Source organism: Lemur catta, chromosome 4 (genome assembly GCF_020740605.2).
Source record: "Lemur catta isolate mLemCat1 chromosome 4, mLemCat1.pri, whole genome shotgun sequence".
In the NCBI taxonomy this organism is placed as follows: domain Eukaryota; kingdom Metazoa; phylum Chordata; class Mammalia; order Primates; family Lemuridae; genus Lemur; species Lemur catta.
Genome location: NC_059131.1, coordinates 40,920,833 through 40,942,635, shown reverse-complemented (window position 1 = coordinate 40,942,635; position 21,803 = coordinate 40,920,833). Strand labels below are relative to the sequence as shown.

General features: G+C 36.4%; 1 protein-coding gene across 5 annotated transcripts in view; it reads left to right on the top strand.

Annotated features, from left to right (window-relative positions):
• Positions 1-21,803, top strand: part of ASB3 (ankyrin repeat and SOCS box containing 3) — a 135,724-nt gene that overhangs the window by 31,621 nt on the left and 82,300 nt on the right. For all 5 annotated transcript variants that reach the window (XR_006734704.1, XR_006734703.1, XM_045549597.1 and 2 more), the window contains 3 exons: positions 19,044-19,156; positions 19,764-19,899; positions 21,168-21,345. Coding sequence is in view for 3 of the 5 variants with exons in the window: in XM_045549597.1 (XP_045405553.1) it covers positions 19,044-19,156; positions 19,764-19,899; positions 21,168-21,345 (427 nt within the window). In the remaining 2 variants the exon portion in view is untranslated. The remainder of the gene's footprint in view (positions 1-19,043; positions 19,157-19,763; positions 19,900-21,167; positions 21,346-21,803) is intronic.

Genomic DNA, 21,803 nt, shown 5'->3' with positions numbered 1-21,803 from the left:
CTGTGTGCTTCAGTTTCCTGACTTATAAAATGAGACTAATAGTGCCTACATAAGTCTTTTTTATTGGGCTTAGAATAAAATGAGATGTCTGCAAAAGTACTTTTTTCCTTGTGAACTTAAAAATATTCATTTTTAAAATTTATGTACAGGCTAGGGTGCTGTGGTATCAGGCCAGCTCATAGCAGCCTTAAACTCCTGGGCTCAAGTGATCCTCCTGCCTCAGCCTTCAGAGTAGCTGAGACTACAGATGCGCACCACCATGCCTGGCTAATTTTTTCTATTTTTAGTAGAGATGGGGTTTTGCTCTTGCTCAGGCTGGTCTCGAACTCCTGACCTCAAGTGATCTTCCCGCCTCAGCCTTCCAGAGTGCTAGGATTACAGGCGTGAGCCACTGTGCCTGGCCCGTATTACCTATTTTTAATCTGTTCTCATCCCTATAGTTTGTTACAGAGTGTCATGTATGTCTTTGGAATAATAGACTCTATGTAACCTTTGAGACTGACTTCTTTTACCTAACATAATGCTTTTGAGATTCATCTGTCTTGATGCATGTATCAATAATCCGTTCCTTTTTATTGCTGACTAGTATTGCATTATATAGCTGTACCACAGTTTATCCATTCATCAGTTGAAGGAAATTTGAGTTGTTTTCAGTGTTTGATGATTGTGAATAAGTCTTGATATAAACCTTTGCATACAGATTTTGTGTAAATACAAGTTTTCATTCTTTGGGTTAATACTTAGGATTGCCGTGACATGTGGTAAGTGTATGTTTAACTTTGGAAAATAATTTGGAAGTTTCTTTTCCTCCAGTTTGCATTTTCTTCAGTAATGTTTGAGAGTTTCATTTGCCTCACATGGTTGCCAACACTTAGTATTGCCAGTTCTTTCTTTTTTCCTTTTACATTTTAGTCACTCTAATAGGCATTTAGTGGTATCTCACTGGGGTTTTAATTTGCATTTTCCTATTTGCCATTGTTGTTGAGCATCTTTTCATATGATTATTTCCATCTTTCTAAAAGCAATAAAATTTCTCTTATATAGCAATCATATGATCAAAATCAGAATGTTATCATTAATACAGTACTATTATTTAATCTACAGACCTTCAATTTTTCCAGTTGTTCCTCTAATATCTTTTATAGCAAAAGAAAAAAAAAACATTTGCTGATCCAGGATCAATCCTGGATCACTTGTTATATTTAGTTGTCATGTCTCTTTAGCCTCCTTTAATTTTGAACAGGTTGTCAGTCTTTTATGATTTTAACATTTTTGAAAAGGTCAGATCCTTTATTTTGTAGAATATCTTTCAATTTGGATTTGCCCAGTGTTTCTTCTTGATAAGGTTCAGGGTGTGCATTTCTGAAAGGAATACCACAGAAGTGACATGGTATCTTAGCACATCTGATTAGGAGGAATGTGAGGTGTTACTGGTAACATTAACTTATCAAAGTACTTTGAGTATGTTAAAAGTATCATTATGTAGATGTTTTATGGAAGCTTTGGTGTGATGTGGTTTGGGTTTCCTAAAGAGATGATTGGTTTTTTTATATCAAGTTTCTTTTTTTCCCCAACATCTACATTTAACCCACTTTGGATATTCTGTACAAATATAGAGCAAGCATTTATTGAGGTGCAGTCTCTATTCTAGTTGCTGTCTTCAAGGGATCTTATATAGAGAGGAGTAAAAAATAAAGTGAATTTAGAAGGTAAGATTTTAAAAGAAGGGAAAAAATTAGTCACCCTTGAATGATAGAGGTAAACTTCATGTGCAGAGTACTGTGTTAATAGTTAACACTAGGGCTGGCATAGTGGCTCATGCCTGTAATCCCAACACTTTGGTGGGAGGATTGCTTGAGACGAGGAGTTCGAGGCCAGCCTGGGCAACATAGACTCCATCTCTACAAAAAACAAACAAACAAACAAAAAACTAGCTGGGTGTGGTGGCATGTATCTGTAGTCCCAGCTATGTAGAGGCTAAGGCAGGAGGATTGCATGAGCCCAGGAATTCGAGGCTGCAATGAGCTATGACTGTTGCCGCTGCACTGCATCCTGGGCAATAGAGTGAGACCCTGTCTCTAAAGAAAAAAAAAAAGAGGTAGTAACAATAACATTTATTGAACAGAGAGTGCATACCAAGCCCTGTGTTAGATGTTTTACCTGAACTAGATCATTTAATCTTCGCTATGATTCTGTGCGATATATACTATTAATTATTCCCACTTTTACAGATGAGGAAACTGTAAAAAGACAGGATTTAAGAACAAAAGAGCTGTATTTGAATCTTGATCTTGCTATTATCTGTGCTTTGGGTAGAATAGCATTTCCTAAACTGATTCCGTGAACTATTCAATAGATATTCGTTGACAAAAGGTTTCCGAATCACATATATTTTGGAAACACTATGTGCTGTATCCCCCAATACAGGAAAACATGAAAACATTACCCATGTAGTTTACTGTGCCCATCCAGTCTGAAGTATCCATTGCACTCTTTACATTATCCCATTGTAGTGTCTTCATAGCTCTATCACTGACTGAGGGTATTTTATTTATTTGCTTCCTTATTTATTGACCATCCCTTCACTAGAAAGAATGTTCATGAGAGCAAGGAATTTTATTCATCTTGTTCACTGAGAGGTATGTACTATTAATTATTCACTGTTGTAACTCTCAAACCCAGATCAGTGCCTGAATGTTCAGTAAATTATTTGTTGAGTAAAAGAATAAGAAGACCTCTCATAAAACATTTGTTTAATCCAGCACTTTGAAATTTATTTGACCATAGCATTCTTTTTGTTTGTGGAACACTTAGGAATACCTCAAGGAGCATTAATATTCCTTGGGACTAGTTGAGAAATGCTATTTTGGTCTTAGTTTACAGTTTTAAAATAGTATTATTAGAGTCACATTTATGAAATTCAGTATTGTGCCTACTTATATAAGTATTTGAATAAAATCAGAGATGCAGAGTATTTTATATTTTAGGATATAGTTAACTTGCAATTTTTTATGTTAATAAAGAGTTCCTAAGATTAATTCAAACCAGTGAGTAACTTTAAATCATTTATTTTTAGTAATAGGATTTATTTAGTTTCTTTGGCAGCAAATTTACCATTCTAATTATGCTTTGTATTGGCTAATAGCAAGTGGTTTAGGCCCAAGGAGAAGGGCCACATGTAGTACTTTTACATGCTCAAGTACCGTGTCAGTTGTATTAGGTCCTTGTTAGGAAGGAGGTATGTATGATGTTTTAAAAAGGGAGAAGGAAGGAAAAAGTATAGCCTTAGCTTTTATAAGAGCATAGTATGGAAGAATGGATATATGATTCTTTAGTTAGGTTTTCTGGGCTCCAGTGTCTTCTCTGCCCCATAAATAATATGACAAACTTTAGCAATGTACCTTGCTTATCTGTATCTTTCTCTTTTAAATAACTGTATAGTGATCTGTGCTTCAGTCTTTAATAGAAGAGATTCTTTTATTAAAATGAAATACAGAATACTTCCAGGTTTGCATCAAACTACAGATAATAATCTCTAGATGAGGAAGAGTAGCTGGACTTAAAGTGAGAAAGGGGGACTGCCCATGTAGTATAGTTTCCTTTCCCATCTGTAGAGTTGTCTTCCAAAACTGAAAATTTTGAGTATGTTGTTTGGTGTATTTTGTTCTCCTCCCCAAAGGAAAGTTGTAGGATCTGTCCTGATGGCTCGGTTACTACCTAGTCTGTTGATAGAGGCTATAGAATATAAAACCAGAAAAACCAGAGGATTAAGGGATAGAAAATGCATATAGAACTATGGAAACTTCCCAGGGAACTGGCAAAATCATTGACATCAGTGGTGTGTTGGGTATAATTATGATTAAACTTAGGGCTAACTGTAGAAAGTTAGAAAATCTGCTACACCATTTGTAATGGGAATATCTTCCCTTCAGAGCTCACCAACATTTTAATAAAGATGAGCTATGGAAGGAAATTCTTTAACTTGATGGCAGTAAGAATCAAAATGAGAAAATCCACGAGAAAGGGGAAATTCGGGGAGCATCTCCTCTTCTTTCTACACGAATGTTGTCCTTCTAGAACATCTCTTTGCTAACACACACTGTAGAGTTTATATTTAACATGGTTTCTGCTCCCTTTTTTATTTTCTCTACCCTTGTCTTCTCCTTTCCTGCCTCCCTTTCCCTTCCCCTTGCTCTTTATACACATACACAGTAAACTTTCTAAGGATAGGTTTGTAAAACTGCTTTGGAAATAAAAATATCCTTATTTATAATTATAATAGATTCTAAGTGAAAATCCAGCTAATAATTATTTAGGCAATAGCTTTTCTTCTTATTGTATTATATATAAAAAACATTGATAAATTGCAAGTGCAAATCCAACTCAATATGATTTCATAGAACAATTTCTATGGGAACTGCACAGCATGCACTTTTGGCTTTTGATGGATTGTTTTTCATTTTTTGTTCTTCTGAGTCTGCTTATTTTGTATAACCTTCGATGTTAAACATAGCAATAATGCTTAATAAGAACAAGGTGTTTTATAAACAATGTTATGTGAGGCTGCCTATTTCAATATTTACCTGTAAAATGTGTCATACTTCAGCTTACGTGGCATATCCTTTAACTCTGACTCTGCTGATATATTCCAAATTGCACAAACCACCATGTATTTCACTTTTCATAGTGTCTTCGTGGGTAAGTGATCATTCATAAGCCTATTTTTTGAGGTGCTAAGAATTTTGAGGTTTCATCTTCATGTATCTTAATATGTATTATGTTAATTAAATTTTATTTTTGGAGTTATTTTTAGATTTTTCAACTAAAAGATTAATCATCTTCCTCAGGGATTGTAACATAAGCACTTTTACTTGTAAAATAAACATTTTACTTTATAGAGTGGTTTGAAATTATGTATCTATTCTTGATGGGAAAACCTCATTTTATAACCATTCTGATTATAAGTTTTAGTTATGAAGTTAATACTGATTTACTAATTAATACTTAGCTAGTGACATTCTTGAAATAATGGAAGATTCTATATTCTTGCCAGTCACATAGCCAGAGTGAAGGATGCAGCTAAGGTATGCTATCAGTGGGAGTTAGGATGGTACTTTAGTAGTTCTGCTGTCTTGGATATAGGTAAAACCTTGGAAAAACATACTTGAAGATACATAGAATAAACGGACAACACTGGAAAAATAATTCCTTGTCCTTGCAATAGAGTTTCTTTCCTAGTGCCACCAGATGTCAGTGTAAACACAGGACCAGAGAAATACTGCAGTGGATAAATGCCTTATGAACATTGTTTTTCGGTTCATAAAAGAGGTGGGGAAAAAGTTTTACGTAAACTAGGTATACAATGGAAAAATCATTTTACTGTTGAATTGTATAGAAAAATAAAATGCATAATGGAGATTAGAGTACCTGTAGAACTCAAAAAAGCATACAGTTAAGAATTCATATTTAATTTAAATGTACTAATAGAATATATAGGTGATCTCTGAGACTCTCAGAAATTGCTAACCTACAGCTATAACTGTAGGGGATGGACAGCCTGTGGTTAAACTGTTTACAGCCTCACTGACCACAGTGTTTCTTAGAATTATTGTCAAAATCTGAGCCTTAAAATAAAAGAGTATATTTTCTAGCTTATGGATATAAAACTCACCTCAGTGTGATTTGCATTTGGTATAGTACTTAACTATAGTAATTCCCTAGTACATATAATCACATTAAGCATTTTCCCAAAGGAGCATTCAGTAAGATAATTACATTATAAAAATATCCCTCTTTAAAAAAATTTTTTTAATGAATGCTGTATTAAACAATGATCACTGTTTACTGTCTCTAGTTAGTTTTAATACTTGCATGTATATATAGATCTGCCTTATTTCTCCCAGATGAAAATCCCATTTTGAGTTCTTGCCTTCATGAAGTCTTCATGTAGGGCTTGTGACTGTACTCAATGTGTTCATACTACTTTTTTAGATTCTAGAATTATGCATTTCCTCTCTTTCTTTAAACACTAACCCCAAGACATAGGAACAACAACTAATGTCCTGACTCCCTATTTCCAATGCTAGGCAGGTATCTTGGAGATAGGTATGCCTGGTATTCTGGATTAAATTCCAATTCAGTTAAGTTCTAAGCTCTAGACCAGTGCCATCCAACAGAACTTGCAAATGTCCTGCATCTGTGTTGTCCATTATGATAGTCACTAGCCCACATGTGGCTCTTGAACACTTCAAATTTGGCTAGTTTAATTGAGCAACTCAAATATTAATTTTATTCAATTTTAATTAATTTAAATTTAAATTTAAACTGCCACATGTGGCTAGTGGCTTCTGTATTGGAGAGTGCAGTTCTAGATAGCAACTGAATGAGTACAGCTCTTCATACACCTTTAACTGAACAACAGTCTTTTTTCTTTTGAAACATTTGTCTCCTTTGCCCTAGCATGTGGTTCTAGGTGACTACCACACAGAGAGGTGAGGCAGCAAAGAAACACCAGCGTAACCAACCAATTTTGCTTATCAGTAGGATGGTAGAAGTCTCAGCTGAGTTTCCCTCATTATCCTTCGTTGATTAGGTGATTATCAGGCTTCTACGCTATTAGGCTTAGTTCCTGATATCAAGAGCTTACCATTTGATTGAGGATATTATAATAACCAGAATTCAAGGTAGGCTATAATAAGTGCCATAAGAGACACAAAGTGTTTGAAGGTTACTTCTGTGTAGTTACTGTTATTATTCTGTTCTAGATTCATCTGTTCCTTGTCTCTTCTCTCTTTCCGTGTTTCTTTAGGTTTTAAAGCATTTTCCAATTAATTTACAAAATGTAACTTTAATATTGAATAAATAGGACAGTGTTCAGTTAGATTTTCATTCTGATGTGTTTTTAAAAATTCAGGTTATATTATATGCATATTAGGAGTATTTTAGATACTCAAAGTGTTTTTGAAATTCTCATTTTGAACTTCCCTTTAGAATTTGTGGCAGTCTTTTTTCTTCTTAAACTTCACGGACAATTTCAAACATATACAAAACCATAGAGAAAAATATGATAAATTGCCATGTACCTAACACTGAACTTCAATAGTTATTAACTGAGGGCCAGTCTTGTTTTAGTTATAGCCCTACTCACTGTCACCACCTCATTATTTTGAATGAAAATTCCATTCATCGTATAATTTAGAATAAAAATATTTGTATACATATCTCCAAAGGATAAAGCTACTTAAAAAAATCATACTATTATTATATCTAAAAATAATGATTTATTAATACTACCAAATATCTAGTTAGTGTTAAAATTTCCCTGATTGTCATATATGTATATGTATATATTTCAATTTGTTGAAATCAAGATCCAAATAAGGTCTTTGTAATGTAAGTAATTGATATGTCCCTATGTCTCTTTTAATGTAATGCTTTATTGCCGAGCATGGTGGCTTGTGCCTATAATCCTAGCACTTTGGAAGACCAAGGCAGGAGGATTGCTTGAGGCCAGGAGTTCAAGATCAGCCTGAGCAACATAGCAAGACCCTATCTCTACGAGAAATACAAAAATTAGCTGGGTGTGGTGGTACATGCCTTTAGGCCAATATACTCGGGAGGATCACTTGAGCCCAGGAGTTTAAGGTTGTAGTGAGCTAGGATGATGCCACTGTACTCCAGCCTGGGCTATAGAGCGGTACCCTGTCTCCAAAAAAAAAATAAATAAATAAAGTGCTTTATCAGTTCTTCTTTATGTAATGTTTATTACCTGTTCATATATTGATTTTAAAATAAAGTATTGGATGGAAAAATGGCCAATAGATCTTTTAAGAATCTGCCAGGATTAATAATGTTGTCCTAAAAGAATGTGATTTGCAAGAGTTGAGTCAATTTTCCTTTGTTCTCTAGATGCCATCTTGTGCATAGGTTATTATGGGTGCTTATTTGTGTACGTTACTTGAAGATTCTGACTGGGAGATAATGGTGTTGTTACTGCTGATGTAATATGCAGCAATATAAGGAGACTCACAGTTCCATGCTGCCGAAACACCTGGTCCTGGTCATCATTTCCTTCTCTTCCTCCTTTTTTATTCCTTTCTTTTTCTTCAGAATATTCTGTAGGATACTTTTCATATATATGGTCATCCTAGTATTATGTAGAAATTTGTTTTATTTGATAATATTCAGAAATTGCTTTTTTTTTTGCTCAGAACCTCTTGAGTTGTGGAAGTGCTTGTAAATTTAAGAAAGTTTATATTATTATATTATTTAGGAAAAGAAAAGACAGTCTAGTGCCTAAACTGTGTATAAATACACAGGCGTGGTATACTTATTCAAGTTTAATAATGATATCCCTTAAGTTAACACTAAACAGTTTCTCCAGCCTTACGATAATGATTCAGCTGCTGAGGCATTTTGCCATAAAACATACTGTTAGGTTTGTAAGATATTCAGTTATGATTGACATTGACTGTAAACACATATACTTAAGTTATAACTGCACATTCAAAATTTAGATGAATAAAAATTAATTTCTAATAGAGTATGCTGGGATTGGATCATGGAAAAGTATGGAAAATCTGAACACTGAGTGTAAGAGGATCTTTGTTTAGATTAGGAGGAATCAATTATACTTCTTTTTTTTCTTTTTTTAGTGGTTGTCCTAGAGTTTGCAATATACATTTACAATTAATTCAAATTCATTTTCAAATAATAGTGTACCTTTTCACAGGTAATGTGAGTACCTTACAGTAACAAATTAATCCTAATTCTTTCCTCCCATCTTGCGTATCATTGCTGTCATTCATTTCATTTATAATAAGCATACATAATCAAATATGTTGTTGCTATTATTTTGAACAAATTTACCTGTTAGAACCATTAAGAATAAGAAAAATTTTTATTTTACCTTCATTGATTCCTTCTTCGATGCTCTTCCTCTCTTTTTGAAGATCCAAGTTTGTAACCTACGTTATTTTCTGTCCCTGTAAAAAACTTATTTTAATGATTCTTACAGGGCAGGTCTGCCAACAAATTCCCTTAATTTTTGTTTGTCTGAGAAAATATTTCTCCGTCGCTTTTGAAAGGTGATTTCATAGGGTTCAGAAGTCTGGATTTGTGGTGGGTTTTTTCTTTCACTCTCTTCTTGCTTGTATGGTTTCTCAGAACTCGGATGTAATTCTTATATTTGTTTCTCCATAGGTAAGGTGTTTTTTTCCTCTGGCTTCTTTTAGTTTGTTTTTACTTTATTTAATTTATTTATTTTATGTATGTATGTATTTATGTATGTCAGAGGCTTCCTCTGTTGCCCAGGCTAGAGTGCAGTGGTGTCAGCCAAGCTCACAGCAACCTCAAACTCCTGGGCTCAAGTGATCCTCCTGCCTCAGCCTCCCAAGTAGCTGGGACTACAGGTACCTGCCACTGTGCCTGGCAAATTGTTCTATTTTTAGTAGAGACAGGGTCTTGCTGTTGCTCAGGCTGGTCTGGAACTCCTAAGCTCAAGTGATCCTCCCACCTCAGCCTCCCAGAGTGCTAGAATTAACAGTCATGAGCCACCGCACCCAGTTTTCATTTTATTTTTTATTTTCTGTAGTTTGAAAATGATATGCATAGGTACAGTGTTTTTGTTTCTTGTGTTTTGTTTTGTTTGTTTGTTAGTTTGTTTGCATTTATCCTGCTTGGTGTTCTCTGAGCTTCTTGGATCTGTGGTTTGGTACCTGCCGTTAATTTAGTTTGGGGAAATTCTCAGCCATTCAAAGTGTGTTTTGTACCTTTTAGTAAGTTCTAGTTTTTTGCCTTGTAATTTGTTTTTAATAGCTGAACATGATGTACTAGGTAAATGGAACTGCTGTAAACAGGCCTTTATTAATGTGGTGGTGAAGTGTTGGGGAGGGGACACATTCTACAGTGCTGTGATCAGGTCTAGTTTCCTGAGCCTATGCCCCTGGACAGTGAACTTCACAAGTTTTTCCTCAGTCTCCTTGCACCCCTTTATATGGGACCAGATGAGTAGAGTGGAATGGAATTGGGTTTTTCTTTCCCTTCATGCTGAAGGTACATTCTCAGTCTTTCAAATGCATGTTTTGACTTGTGATTATCTTTCAAATTTTTTTTTAGAGCTATTTTTGTGAAACCATAGATAAGTCAAACATTCATGTTATTTTTGAACATGACTTCCATCGTGGAACCAATGCAGTGCAGACAGGATGTGGCTAAAGAATGCACAGTTTGTTGATGGTTTGAGAAGTTCTGGTGATTTTAATCTTGAAAATGAGTCATGTGGGAAATCTGAGACCAGCTTGGATAATGATGAGCTCAAAGCTGTAGTGAAAGCGGATTCAACTCAACCTACCCGTGAATTAGCAGGGAGGTTTGGTGTTTGGACTGTTTGAAACAAATCAGCAAGGTAAAGAAGCTGGATAGAAGGGTTCTGCATGAATTAAACTAGCATCAGAAGAGAAGTGTTCTCAAAGCTTGCCTTTCTTTGCTGTCACAATATAAAGGGGAACCATTTCTACACCGTATTGTTACGTGTGATGAAAAATGGATTCTTTTTGACAATCAAAAGCGTTCAGCACAAGGGTTGGATAAAGATGAAGTGCCAAAACATAGTCTAAAACCAAATTTCATCAAGAAAAGCTAATGGTGTCTGTTTGGTGGTCCAGTGCTGGTATTATCCACTACAGCTTCATGAAACCTGGTCAGTCGATTACAGTGCATGTCTACTGCAACCAGTTGTATGAAATAATGAAGATGCTTGTGATTAAGCAGCCAAGATTGGTCAATAGAGACAGGCCAATTCTCTTGCAAGACAGTGGTTGACCACGTGTACAAACAATGCTTCTCAAACTACAGAGGCTGGACTTGGAAACTCTCCATTATCTGCCATATTCACCAGATTTTGCACTAACTGACTACCACTTCGTCTAGGCTTTGGACCACTTCTTGCATGGAAAAATATTTTCAACAAGCTGTGGAAAATGCCTTTTGCAATTTCATTGCTACTCGCTCTCCAGGCTTCTTTGCTGCTGGCATAAACAAGCTACCGTTAAGATGGCAAAACTGTGTCGATAATTTAGGCACATATTTTGATTAATTGTATTGCTTCTTGTTTGAGATATAATAAACTACACTTTTGATTCAAAATTGGATATTTCATATTTAATGACCTAATAGTTTCTCCTGAGAGCAGGCCTTGTTAAAAAGAAAAAAGTTAAAATGCTCTGGCATATTTCAAAATAACTTCTTTTCCTCTCGCCCTGTCAGAAGCATGACAGGATTTTTCTCTATTTACTGTGAGAACCTGTTTGAGTTCCTGGAGGTAAAACTCACAAAAGTGTGGGGCCCCCTTTTGACTGGAGCCCCCTGGAGTTTTTCACTCTCAGACTTGTCTACCATGAGCTTTTAGCAATTCATCAATTGCAGTTCAGGTTTTCCTACTCTAGTGCTGGTTCCCTGGTGGTTTCCGCTTGTATTAGTAACTCTCTGCTTTGGTAAACCGTAACTTCCTATATTTACCTGCCTGTCTCTCCATTTTTGAGGGCAATGATTTGCCCTGTGTCTTGAATCTTAGGGATTCAAGAAGAGTTTTTTGTTTTCTAGTCTGTTCAACATTTTACTTGTTAGGATGAAGTGGCAACTTCCAAAGTTCTTATATGCAGAACCAGAAATGGGAAGTTTCCTTTGTATTTTTTTGTTGTATGGTTTGGAAGTTGTCAGGATCAATATGGAGTCACTAATGTTAACAAAGGGCAAAACAAAAACAAAACCCTGACAAATAGAGCTGGGGGAGCCCAGGAAGAGAGGGTTCTCATACTTGTATGCCTGATGACAAAATTATCACAAAAGACTGCCAATACCACAACCTTTCACAAAGGCCATTACAATTTTACACAGAAATACTTCTCCAAGGACACCTGCCCAGTAACTGTCTGCCTAACCTGGGACTAGTGTCACCCTTGTTATTATTATACCTTTGTAGCCAAGGATGATTATTTCAAAACAATTATGTAATATTCCTCATTTTTTCCTTTAAAAAACCTTTGTCTTCTGTTACCTCCTTGAAGATGCACATAGTTTACTGTGGCATGCATATTCCCATTAAATATTTCCAAATAAATATTTTTTTCTTTTGGAGAGCGTCTCTATTTGTTTAGGGTTGATAGTTGTTACTGAAAGTTCAGCACTTGTCCCAGAGGCCGCATCAGAAGAACAGGGACAAGTGGTTTGTGGAGAAGCAAAAAGAAGTGTATTAATTTGCTGGCAGACTCCCATCTCAAAGTACCAGTGTCTTCTTCTGAGCAGAAGTACAGAGCTTTTAAAGGTTCTTATCAGTACCATCTTCAGCTAAGACAGTCTTGTGACCTCCAGTTAATCCCATCTTCAGCCAAGACAATCTTGTGATCTTGTGACCTCTGCCCAGATTAATCCCATCTCCTGTGGCACAAAGAATGAAGGACATTCCCTTGCCCCTCTCAACCACTGGCCTGAGGCAGGGATGCAGATCCTAGTTCTCCAAAAGGAGTAGGGGATGTTTTAAAGAGACTTAAAGCATTTTTGCCATTCTTTTCAAGCTGTTTCTTCTGTTCCATATTCTCCCCTATCAATAGTACCCTTCCATATCTATGGGAGAATGTGTAACTGCTCGTTTCCTCTGTTATAGGAGGACCTACTTTAGATCGGCTAATCAGAGAAAACTCTCAGTTGTGGCATTCTGAAAGCCTCAAAGGAACCATTGAGAGTGGGGAGAAACTCACAGAATGAGGCTGGAGAAAAAGCTGTTTCCCTCAGAGTAGCTCTGCCTGAAAATTTCCTTATACATTTGAAATGAAATTCAGACTCCTTACCATGGCCTACAAAATTTGACTCCTTCCCACCTTTGTGGCCTTATTTCTTCTCCCTGACTATACCAACCACACTAGCTATTAATATCTTGCTATTCCTCAAACATACCCAGTTTTTTGCTGCTTTGCTGACTTTACACCTCATATTTCCTCTGTTTGGAATACTCTTTCTTTCCCCATTTGCATGGGTTACTGCTGCTTATCTTTAATTTCTCTGTTCAAATGTCTGTGTTTCAGAGGGACCTATCTCTTCCCCTTTTCTAAAGTAGCACCATCATCCCCAGTCACTGTCTATTACTTTACCTTGTTCCTTTCTCAGTATTTCTATCAAAAGTCATTTTAATTACCTATATGCTTATATATTACCTGTCTTTCTCACTAGACTGGAAGTTCCACAAAGGCAAAAACTTTGTAGTTCTAGTTGACTGTTGTAACTCTTGTGCCTAGAACAGTCCATGGCACTGCTGAATGTTAAATTAATTCATTTATTTCTGCAGAGTCCTGTAGGACATAGCAAGATACTGAGTTTATTTTAAGTGCAAATAAGAGCTCTGAAAAATTTTAGACTACAATTATAGCTGTTAAGTTGATTATAGAGGTTTGTGCTTTGCAGACCCCTTTTATAATAATTTAAATTCTTCCATTGACCTGTCAGGTATGTTTATATATTCATCCTTAATTTATATAGAATGTGAAGTCATCAAAGTTATAGTGACTTCATCCAAAATATTATAAACCACTGGTTTTCTGGAATCTGTAAGTCAGTGTGTTTTTTTGTTTTGTGTTATTTTTAAAATCAAATTTTGGAAAATTTTAGCCATTATTTCTTCAAATATTTTTTTTCTGCACCATTGTCATTTTATTCTCCTTTTGGGATTCCACTTACGTGTATATTTGACTGTTTGATATTGTCCCACAGGTCCCTGATGCACTTTTGATTTTCCTTCAGTCTTTTTTTTTCCTCTTATTTCTTTAGATTGGATGATTTATATTGATGTCTTCAAGTTCACTGACTCTTATACCATCTCCATTCTGCTTTAAGCCTATCCATTTCTTTTTTTTTTCAGTCTTCATGTTTCAGCTTTAGAATTTCCATTTGCTTCTTTTTTAATAGTTTTATTTCTCTGCTGAGATTCCCTATGCCTATCTTTATACCAAATACATTAAAAGTAAAATCTTTGAATGTATTTTCTTAAAATTTTAAAGCATATTTATAATGGCTGCTTTACTTAATATATTAAATCCAATATCTGGACCATCTTGGAGTCAGTTTCTATTGACTACTTTTTGACTAGTATACTGGACATTGTGGATAATATAGAGACCTGTATTCTGTTATCTTCCCCTGAGAAATGTTTTTATTTTTTTTAAATAGCCAGGCTATTTACTGGTTTGTCACCTGGAACTTGTTTAGATTTGATTTATGCTTTAGGAGAGATCTGTGGAGAGCTTGAGGTGTTTTCTAAGCCCGTCTAACTGGACGGGACTCAACTCCCGCCCTCTGCCTCCCTTTCTGATCTTGTCAGGGCTTATTTTAAGTTCAGTTAGAGCAGATCTAAAATAGGCCTTATTCTCAGATGCAGTCCTTACTCCTAGAGCTCTACCTTTGGGTATCTCAGCTGGATGCCCAGGGTGTTAACAAGGTATTATGTGGTCTTACCACTCTGACTCATAATAGTATGAGAGAGAGAAGTAAACCAAAGAGAGAGAATGAGTTATTAGAGAAAGTAGTAAAACAACAGTAGTACCATTGACGCTGAGGAAAGTTAATAGTAGAGAAATATGGGGAATTTAATGTCAGAGGCAGTAGGAACTGTGTAGGGTGTTGAAGGCTGAGAAGATACCATTGAATTTGATGAAGATTGTCAAGGGAGTAGCTTCAAATGAATATGGCAGTGGAATTTGCATGAGTGATTGTAAGGTCCATGGAGGCAGGAATTTTTGACTCTCATTCACTTCTGTGCTAGTACCTAGAATGTTGCCAGATACCTAATAGGTACTCAGTAAATATTTATTGAATGAATCAATGAGTGATTTGTGGAAAAATGGAATGATTGAATGTAGACTCAAGAAAAGTAGTCTTTAGGGAAGTTTAGTGGTAAAAAAGAAAGGGAGAGAAAATAGCATATTGATAGCAGGAGTCAGGAAGATTTGTTTGCTTGTTTGTTTTATTTTTAGGGAAAAGGAAACCTAAACTGGTTTGCAGGTTGAACAGTAGACCCCAATAGAGAAGGGAGGATGAGAGAAATTGGAGACAAGACAATATAAGCATCAAACTCAGGAGTGGAGAAGTTATGGAATTGGCAGGTAGAACACAGGTGAAACTCCAAAAAGGAGGAAGTCTGCTGCTTCTCGTGAGATAAGAAAAAAAGAATAAGTAAATCAAGTTTCTGCACAGAATACAATGTAAAATACCATTGTGTAGTTCATTCCTGTTAAGTTAATACTGATTGAATTGGGAAGGGTTAATTTGCTTTTGCTGACATGTTTATCATTTCTGTCTACATCGAGATAGCACTCGAAGAAGTAGCATTATCTTAATACTTTGGTATCTTTCTCCATCCTTCCCTCCTCATCTCTGTTCCCACTATTCTTATAGAATACAAAAGTATTCAATGTTTATAGATACTTGAGTGGTTAACTCTGTTTCTGGAAAAGATTGCAGAGTCTATTTTAGATGCTTAGTGGTTTCTAAACATGCTCTTATACTTGGTTTTCACAGTAGGATTGAGAAAGTATCTGTAGAACGTATTTTTAAATAATTAGCACAAGCTGTGAAAATACTACTTGCTCACGTGTAAAGTTTCACTTTTGCCATTGGGAAATTTCAGTACAGTTGTAGAAATAAGATATCTTAATGTATTTATGATATTAAAAGTGAAAACAATTTCACTTTCTTTTTTTTTTTTTTTGAGACAGAGTCTCACTTTGTTGCCCAGGCTAAAGTGAGTGCCGTGGCGTCAGCCTAGCTCACAGCAACCTCAAACTCCTGGGCTTAAGCGATCCTACTGCCTCAGCCTCCCGAGTAGCTGGGACTACAGGCATGCGCCACCATGCCCGGCTAATTTTTTGCTATATATATTGTAGTTGTCCAGATAATTTCTTTCTATTTTTAGTAGAGACAGGGTCTCACTCAGGCTGGTCTCGAACTCCTGAGCTCGAGCGATCCTCCCTCCTCGGCCTCCCAGAGGGCTAGGATTACAGGTGTGAGCCACCGCGCCTGGCCTTCACTTTCTTTTAGACCAGCGGTCCCCAACCTCGTTGGCACCAGGGACCAGTTTCATGGAAGACAATTTTTGGACATAGGAGAGGGCTGGGGAAGGTGGAGCTCAGGCGGTGATGCTGCACGAGTTGGGGAGCAGCTGTAAATACAGACAAAGCTCACCTCCTGCTGTGCGACCCAGTTCCTGAGTTTCATGGAAGACAGTTTTTCCACCAGGGATGGGGGATGTGTGTGGGGGTGGTGCAGAGCGCAGACAGTGATGCGTGGCTGGGTAATGCCTGACTGGTACCAGGGTGCGGCCCAGGGGTTGGGGACTGCCGTTTTAGACTGTATTTAATAATCAGAACAGATTTTTTCTACTTTCATTTTTATAAGGTCAGCCTAACTGATGGAAAACTTATTTTCACTCTGTTTCATATATCACCTCTGACAACCTGCTAATCTTCAACTCAGGGTCTTGCTATAGAGTGATTTTTGCCAGCAGTCACTGCTAATGATGCATGAATTGGTTATGAAACAGATTTTCTTCCTTTTCTATCATGACCTCCACCCAAAATTAGATTGACTTTAGATTGATTATAGAAAAAAAACTTAGCTTGAGAAACTGTTGTTTTTTCCTTGGTAAAGTGTTCTTGAATATCAACTTAGAAATAAGTTATGTTAAATTTCTACCTCAGTGGTACCATTACAATCATCGGTTATGTTTCTGAAACCTTCCAGGGTATGAGACGTTTTGATTAAAGAACTTCTGGGAGTCCTTATGGGAGAAATAAGCTTTGGTATAAGTTTAATATATACAAAACCAGTAGAATATCAATAGCTAGCATGTTACTCAATTTCAATAATAATAAGCATACTTATCATTTCTTGTTTTATAATTTTAAGGATTTTTATATTCCCAATTGTTTCATCTATATTAGCATTTTTCAAGTGTGACCCATCATCAAAATGTTTAGTGCCTTTCTAATTTTGTGACCGAGAATTGTTGATTCCTACTTCCTACCTCCTACTATGGTAGGAGATACAGAATAACTGTATGCTTGAAAGGAAAAAAAAAAAAAAAAAAAAAAAAAAAAAAAAAAAAGTCTGACTTGTTTTTTAAATCTCCTTTCCCATATCCAAGCACATGAAGCCAGACCTTCTTCTACACATCTCAGCTCTTCCTTATAGATGCTGCTGTTTCTCCAAGCTTAACAATTTAAAGAAGTCATTCAGTAGCCTCACACCTACAACATTCTCAGCATACGTTATTTGCTGATTCGTGTGTGTGTGTGTGTGTGTGTGTGTACTTAATTTGTGTAGTGCTGCAGTAGTAGTTCTGTTCTGGTATTCTGTTTTTCATTAACTCTGTGCTTATACTCCTCCAGAATTATTGCCACTTTCAAAGCAAAATTTTGTGGTACGTACATCCTGAAGTTTAGTCTCACTTATTTTTTATATCAACTTAATAACATGTTCTCTAGATACATTGCACCTATACTTGTCTTTACTAGGTAGGATTTATAAACTGTTATATGTACAAGGTATTAGACTAAGCATATTTTGTCCTAATGTTAGATTTCATTTGTAAAGGAAAGTGGAATAATTTGGTGAAATTATAATATTAAAAGGGAACACATAATTTTTAGGTACCTATAGGCATACAAAGTATTACTTCAGAGGATCTACTTTGATTGATTGATTGATTGAGACAGAGTCTTGCTCTGTTGCCCCGGCTAGAGTACAGTAGCTCATTGCAATCTCAAACTCCTCGGCTCAGGCACTCCACCCGACTGATTATAGCTGTAACTACATGTGTGCGCCACCATGCCTGGCTAATTTTTTCAATTTTTTTGTAGAGATGAGGTCTTACTACATTGCTCAGGCTGGTCTCAAACTCCTGGGCTCAAGCAGTCCTCCTGCCTGGGCCTCCCAAAGTGCTGGGATTACAGCCATGAGCCACTGAGTCCTGCCCAGAGGATCTACTTTAGCAGCAACTTGGGAGTCATTAGTTTCAGTTACTGTACTTAAGTAATATACATTTCTTTAATAACACTCTTTGGTTTATCTGGAGTCCCCTTTTAGTTCAAAAGCAAGGTTTACTGTGTTTTCATTGGTGGATGTAAGAACATTCTTAAACAATGAGTATTGTTTATAATGGTAAAAAACATCTAAGAGGCAGAATTTGCTCTTTCACTTTGTCAGTGACTCGTGTTATTTGTGATCAAATAGTAATGATAACAAACCTTTCAATCCTTTTGAGATTGTTTTTCCAAACAGGAACTATTTCTTCTTCTTTTTTTTTTCTTTTTTTCTCTCTTATTCACCCACTCACCCACTTACTTACTCTGGAACCATTTATTCTGAACTGTCCACCCCATCACCTGCCATTTCGTTTTTAACAAACTAGAACCATACTGTCTCCATTATAAGAGAATAAATGTTTGCTTCTTGCTTCCAACTCCTGTTTGTCCTTTTTTTGGGGGGGGGGGCGGGAGATAGGGTCTCACTCTGTTGTTCCAGGCTAAAGTGCAGTGGCATCATCATAGTTCACTGCAACCTCAAACTCCTGGGTTCAAGCGATCCTCCTGCCTCAGCCACCTGAGTAGCTGGGACTACAGGTGCATGACACCATGCCCATCTAATTTTTAGATTTTTTGTAGAGACAGAGTCTCTATGTTACTCAGGCTGGTCTCGAACTCCTGGCCTCAAGCAATCCTCCTACCTCAGCCTCCTGAAGTTGCTAGGATTACAGGTGTGAGCCAGTGCGCCTGGCCTCCTCTGTGTCTTTTAATGTACTATTGAAAATACTTTTGTGTGTGCACAGAAAGGACTAGGTATATTTTAATATGTTTATGCTAAGACAGTTGTGATAAATGTTTAGGAGTGATCACAGCATTGTAAGTTCTGAGGTGAATAAATGAAGAAAACATCACTAAACCGTCCAGTCCTACAAACATGTCTTTTTGCTAACAATTTTTCTGGCTGCTGTATTGCAGCTGTTGAAAACGGACAGATAGATGTGTTAAGGCTGCTGCTTCGACATGGAGCAAATGTTAATGGATCCCATTCTATGTGTGGATGGAACTCCTTGCACCAGGCTTCTTTTCAGGTAACCTCTGAATTTATTATTCATTTCCGTGTAAATTGTGTGTTTTACCCTTTTAAAATGACAGTTCTGTACAGTTTTTGCTTCCTATTTGCCTGTGATTTATGATGGTGAGTGCAGTACAGAAAAGGCAGTCTAAATGCTAATGATCATTCTGAGTAAGCCAACTGCTGTAGTAGTTATAGCAGCTTTGGGCTATAGGGATTATCTAAATTTTTCAAATGTTTAAAGCATAGTTAAGAAACCATCAGAATATCTGGGATATAAATTGATAAAGAGCAATGGCTTATTTATAAAAGTGTGTTTGGAAGTTCTGATAGCTCCTTAGTGCTTGGGTTAATGAGCTAATTTTGCAGGATTTTATAAGGATTGTAATTCTTAGAGATCAGTGTTTCCTGTTTACATTTAATGGGCTAGCTAGAGGTATAGGATAATCTGATTGGCCAGTTCTTTCCCAATCAATATAACAATACACTGTTTTGTTTTGTTTTTTCTTTTTCACAGTGTCCTTTAGTGAGGGGATAAAAAAGAAAAAAACAAAACAATAAGAAAAAAGATACCTTCTATTTTCTTTGTTTTCTCTTATTTAAAATATGAATCTGTGCTTTAGGAAAATGCTGAGATCATAAAATTGCTTCTTAAAAAAGGAGCAAACCAGGAATGCCAGGATGACTTTGGAATCACACCTTTATTTGTGGCTGCTCAGTATGGCAAGCCAGAAAGCTTGAACATACTTATTTCATCGGGTAAGATTAATCCGTTAGTCTTTGCATTGTTAAGATCATGAGCTTTAAACTTTGTATCTTCCTAGGAAGAATAATTCTTGACTCAAGTATAAATCAGGTTGTGAAATTTGTGGTTTTATATTAGTGGTAAATAAGAGTAAATACAAGTTGATATAGAAACGTTATTAAATGTCTGTTACTAACTAAGCAATGCACAGCTACTAATTTATCTGAGTAGGAACATAATGCTATCATTAAAGCAGGTTTATTGGCAAGTTGAATGATGGGGCTGTCCTTATAGGAACCTGAGCAGTTCCAGCTTTCTAGGATATAAGACTAGTTTAGGCTAAATTAATTTATTACATGATTATTTTGCATATTAAACCTTTCAATTTTCTATTTTGTTGATTGTGTGATTATTTAAATGGTTTATTTCAAAGCCTATTTACACCTTATTTATGTTAATAGCAACATAAACCAGCTAAAGGTTCCTCTGTGACAACCATTACACATTCAACATTCCCAGAGAAGAGGTTGTTGAGGTGGCATTCTGACTTTGTGTGACATTTTTGTTGCCAGAAATGTTTATTATGCAGAGGCTTTTAAAATCCTCCAAACCTGAGTGAAGCATGGATCATCAAGAGAAGGAAAACACCACCAGATTTGCTGCCAGGCATTTTTTTTAAATACCTAGGCTTTTTATAAACTGCCTCCAAATAGACAATATAAAGTTTATTTAGACAGTAGGGCACATATTTTCTTATTTCTACTTTCTCCTTATAAACCTTCAAACACATGGGAGAAGGAAGTAAAAGAAATAATTCATTATGTGCCAATTTTAAGTGTCTATTATAAATAACGAATCTGTCAATCTTAAGAGTTGAAAGGAATCTCCAAGATCATTTATTCAAACATGCAGTTTTTAGACTAAGAATTCCAGGCCCTATGTATTTAACTACTTTGTCAAAGATATAGAAACTGTTTCCTAACAGAGTCAAAGCTTGGACCCAGGCTTTCTGACTTCTGATTTTCCTCCTTCTCCTACTACCTCATACCTTCCTGAGGACTGTCCTAATTCATTTTCTGACTTCCAGCCCTATAAGTTCCTATTATTAGTGTTTAATCAATATTTGGAACAAAATAGGTTAAACTGCACCTCAGTGGCTCTCTCCTTTGGATGAGTTTGTATTATGAAACCTTTTTATGGCAGTTGCTTTGAAATTTATGTTATCACTTTTTCTTTTTTACGTAAATGAGGATTATTTGTTATATGCTGTATTTTGTATTAGGTGCAAATGTCAATTGTCAAGCCTTGGACAAAGCTACTCCCTTGTTTATTGCTGCTCAAGAGGGTCACACAAAATGTGTGGAGCTTTTGCTGTCCAGTGGGGCAGATCCTGATCTTTACTGTAATGAAGACCATTGGCAGTTACCTATTCATGCAGCTGCACAAATGGGCCATACAAAGTAAGTGTTTAAAACAGAAAATAAAAATGGTCTCATAATTAAAAGCTAATAAAGAATAATTCTAGGCCAGACCCTTTACCTCCAGGCAAAATCCTTGGTATCACCCTCCCTACCATTCTGCTGGGTGACTAGATTTACCCCTAAACTGTCCCCCATGCTATCCTCAGCCCCTCTTAGTCCTGCATGTTCATCAGGTAAGGCTAGTCGCTACAGACTGGGTAGCCTCAGGGGCTTTCTCGGGGTGTTGTGTCTTCTGGGTGATTTCTCCAGTTATGGCCATATCCTCCCCCTCCTCCCTATTTCACCTCAGGCATCTTCAGCTTACAGTCTAATGGCTGTATTTACTTATCCACATTACCTCCTTGACCCCAGAAAGCTTTTGAGTTGGTGATGCCGGTTGCAGTGAAGTCTTTCTTTTGTCTGTGCTACATAGTTCTACCCATCTTAAACCTTTGGTC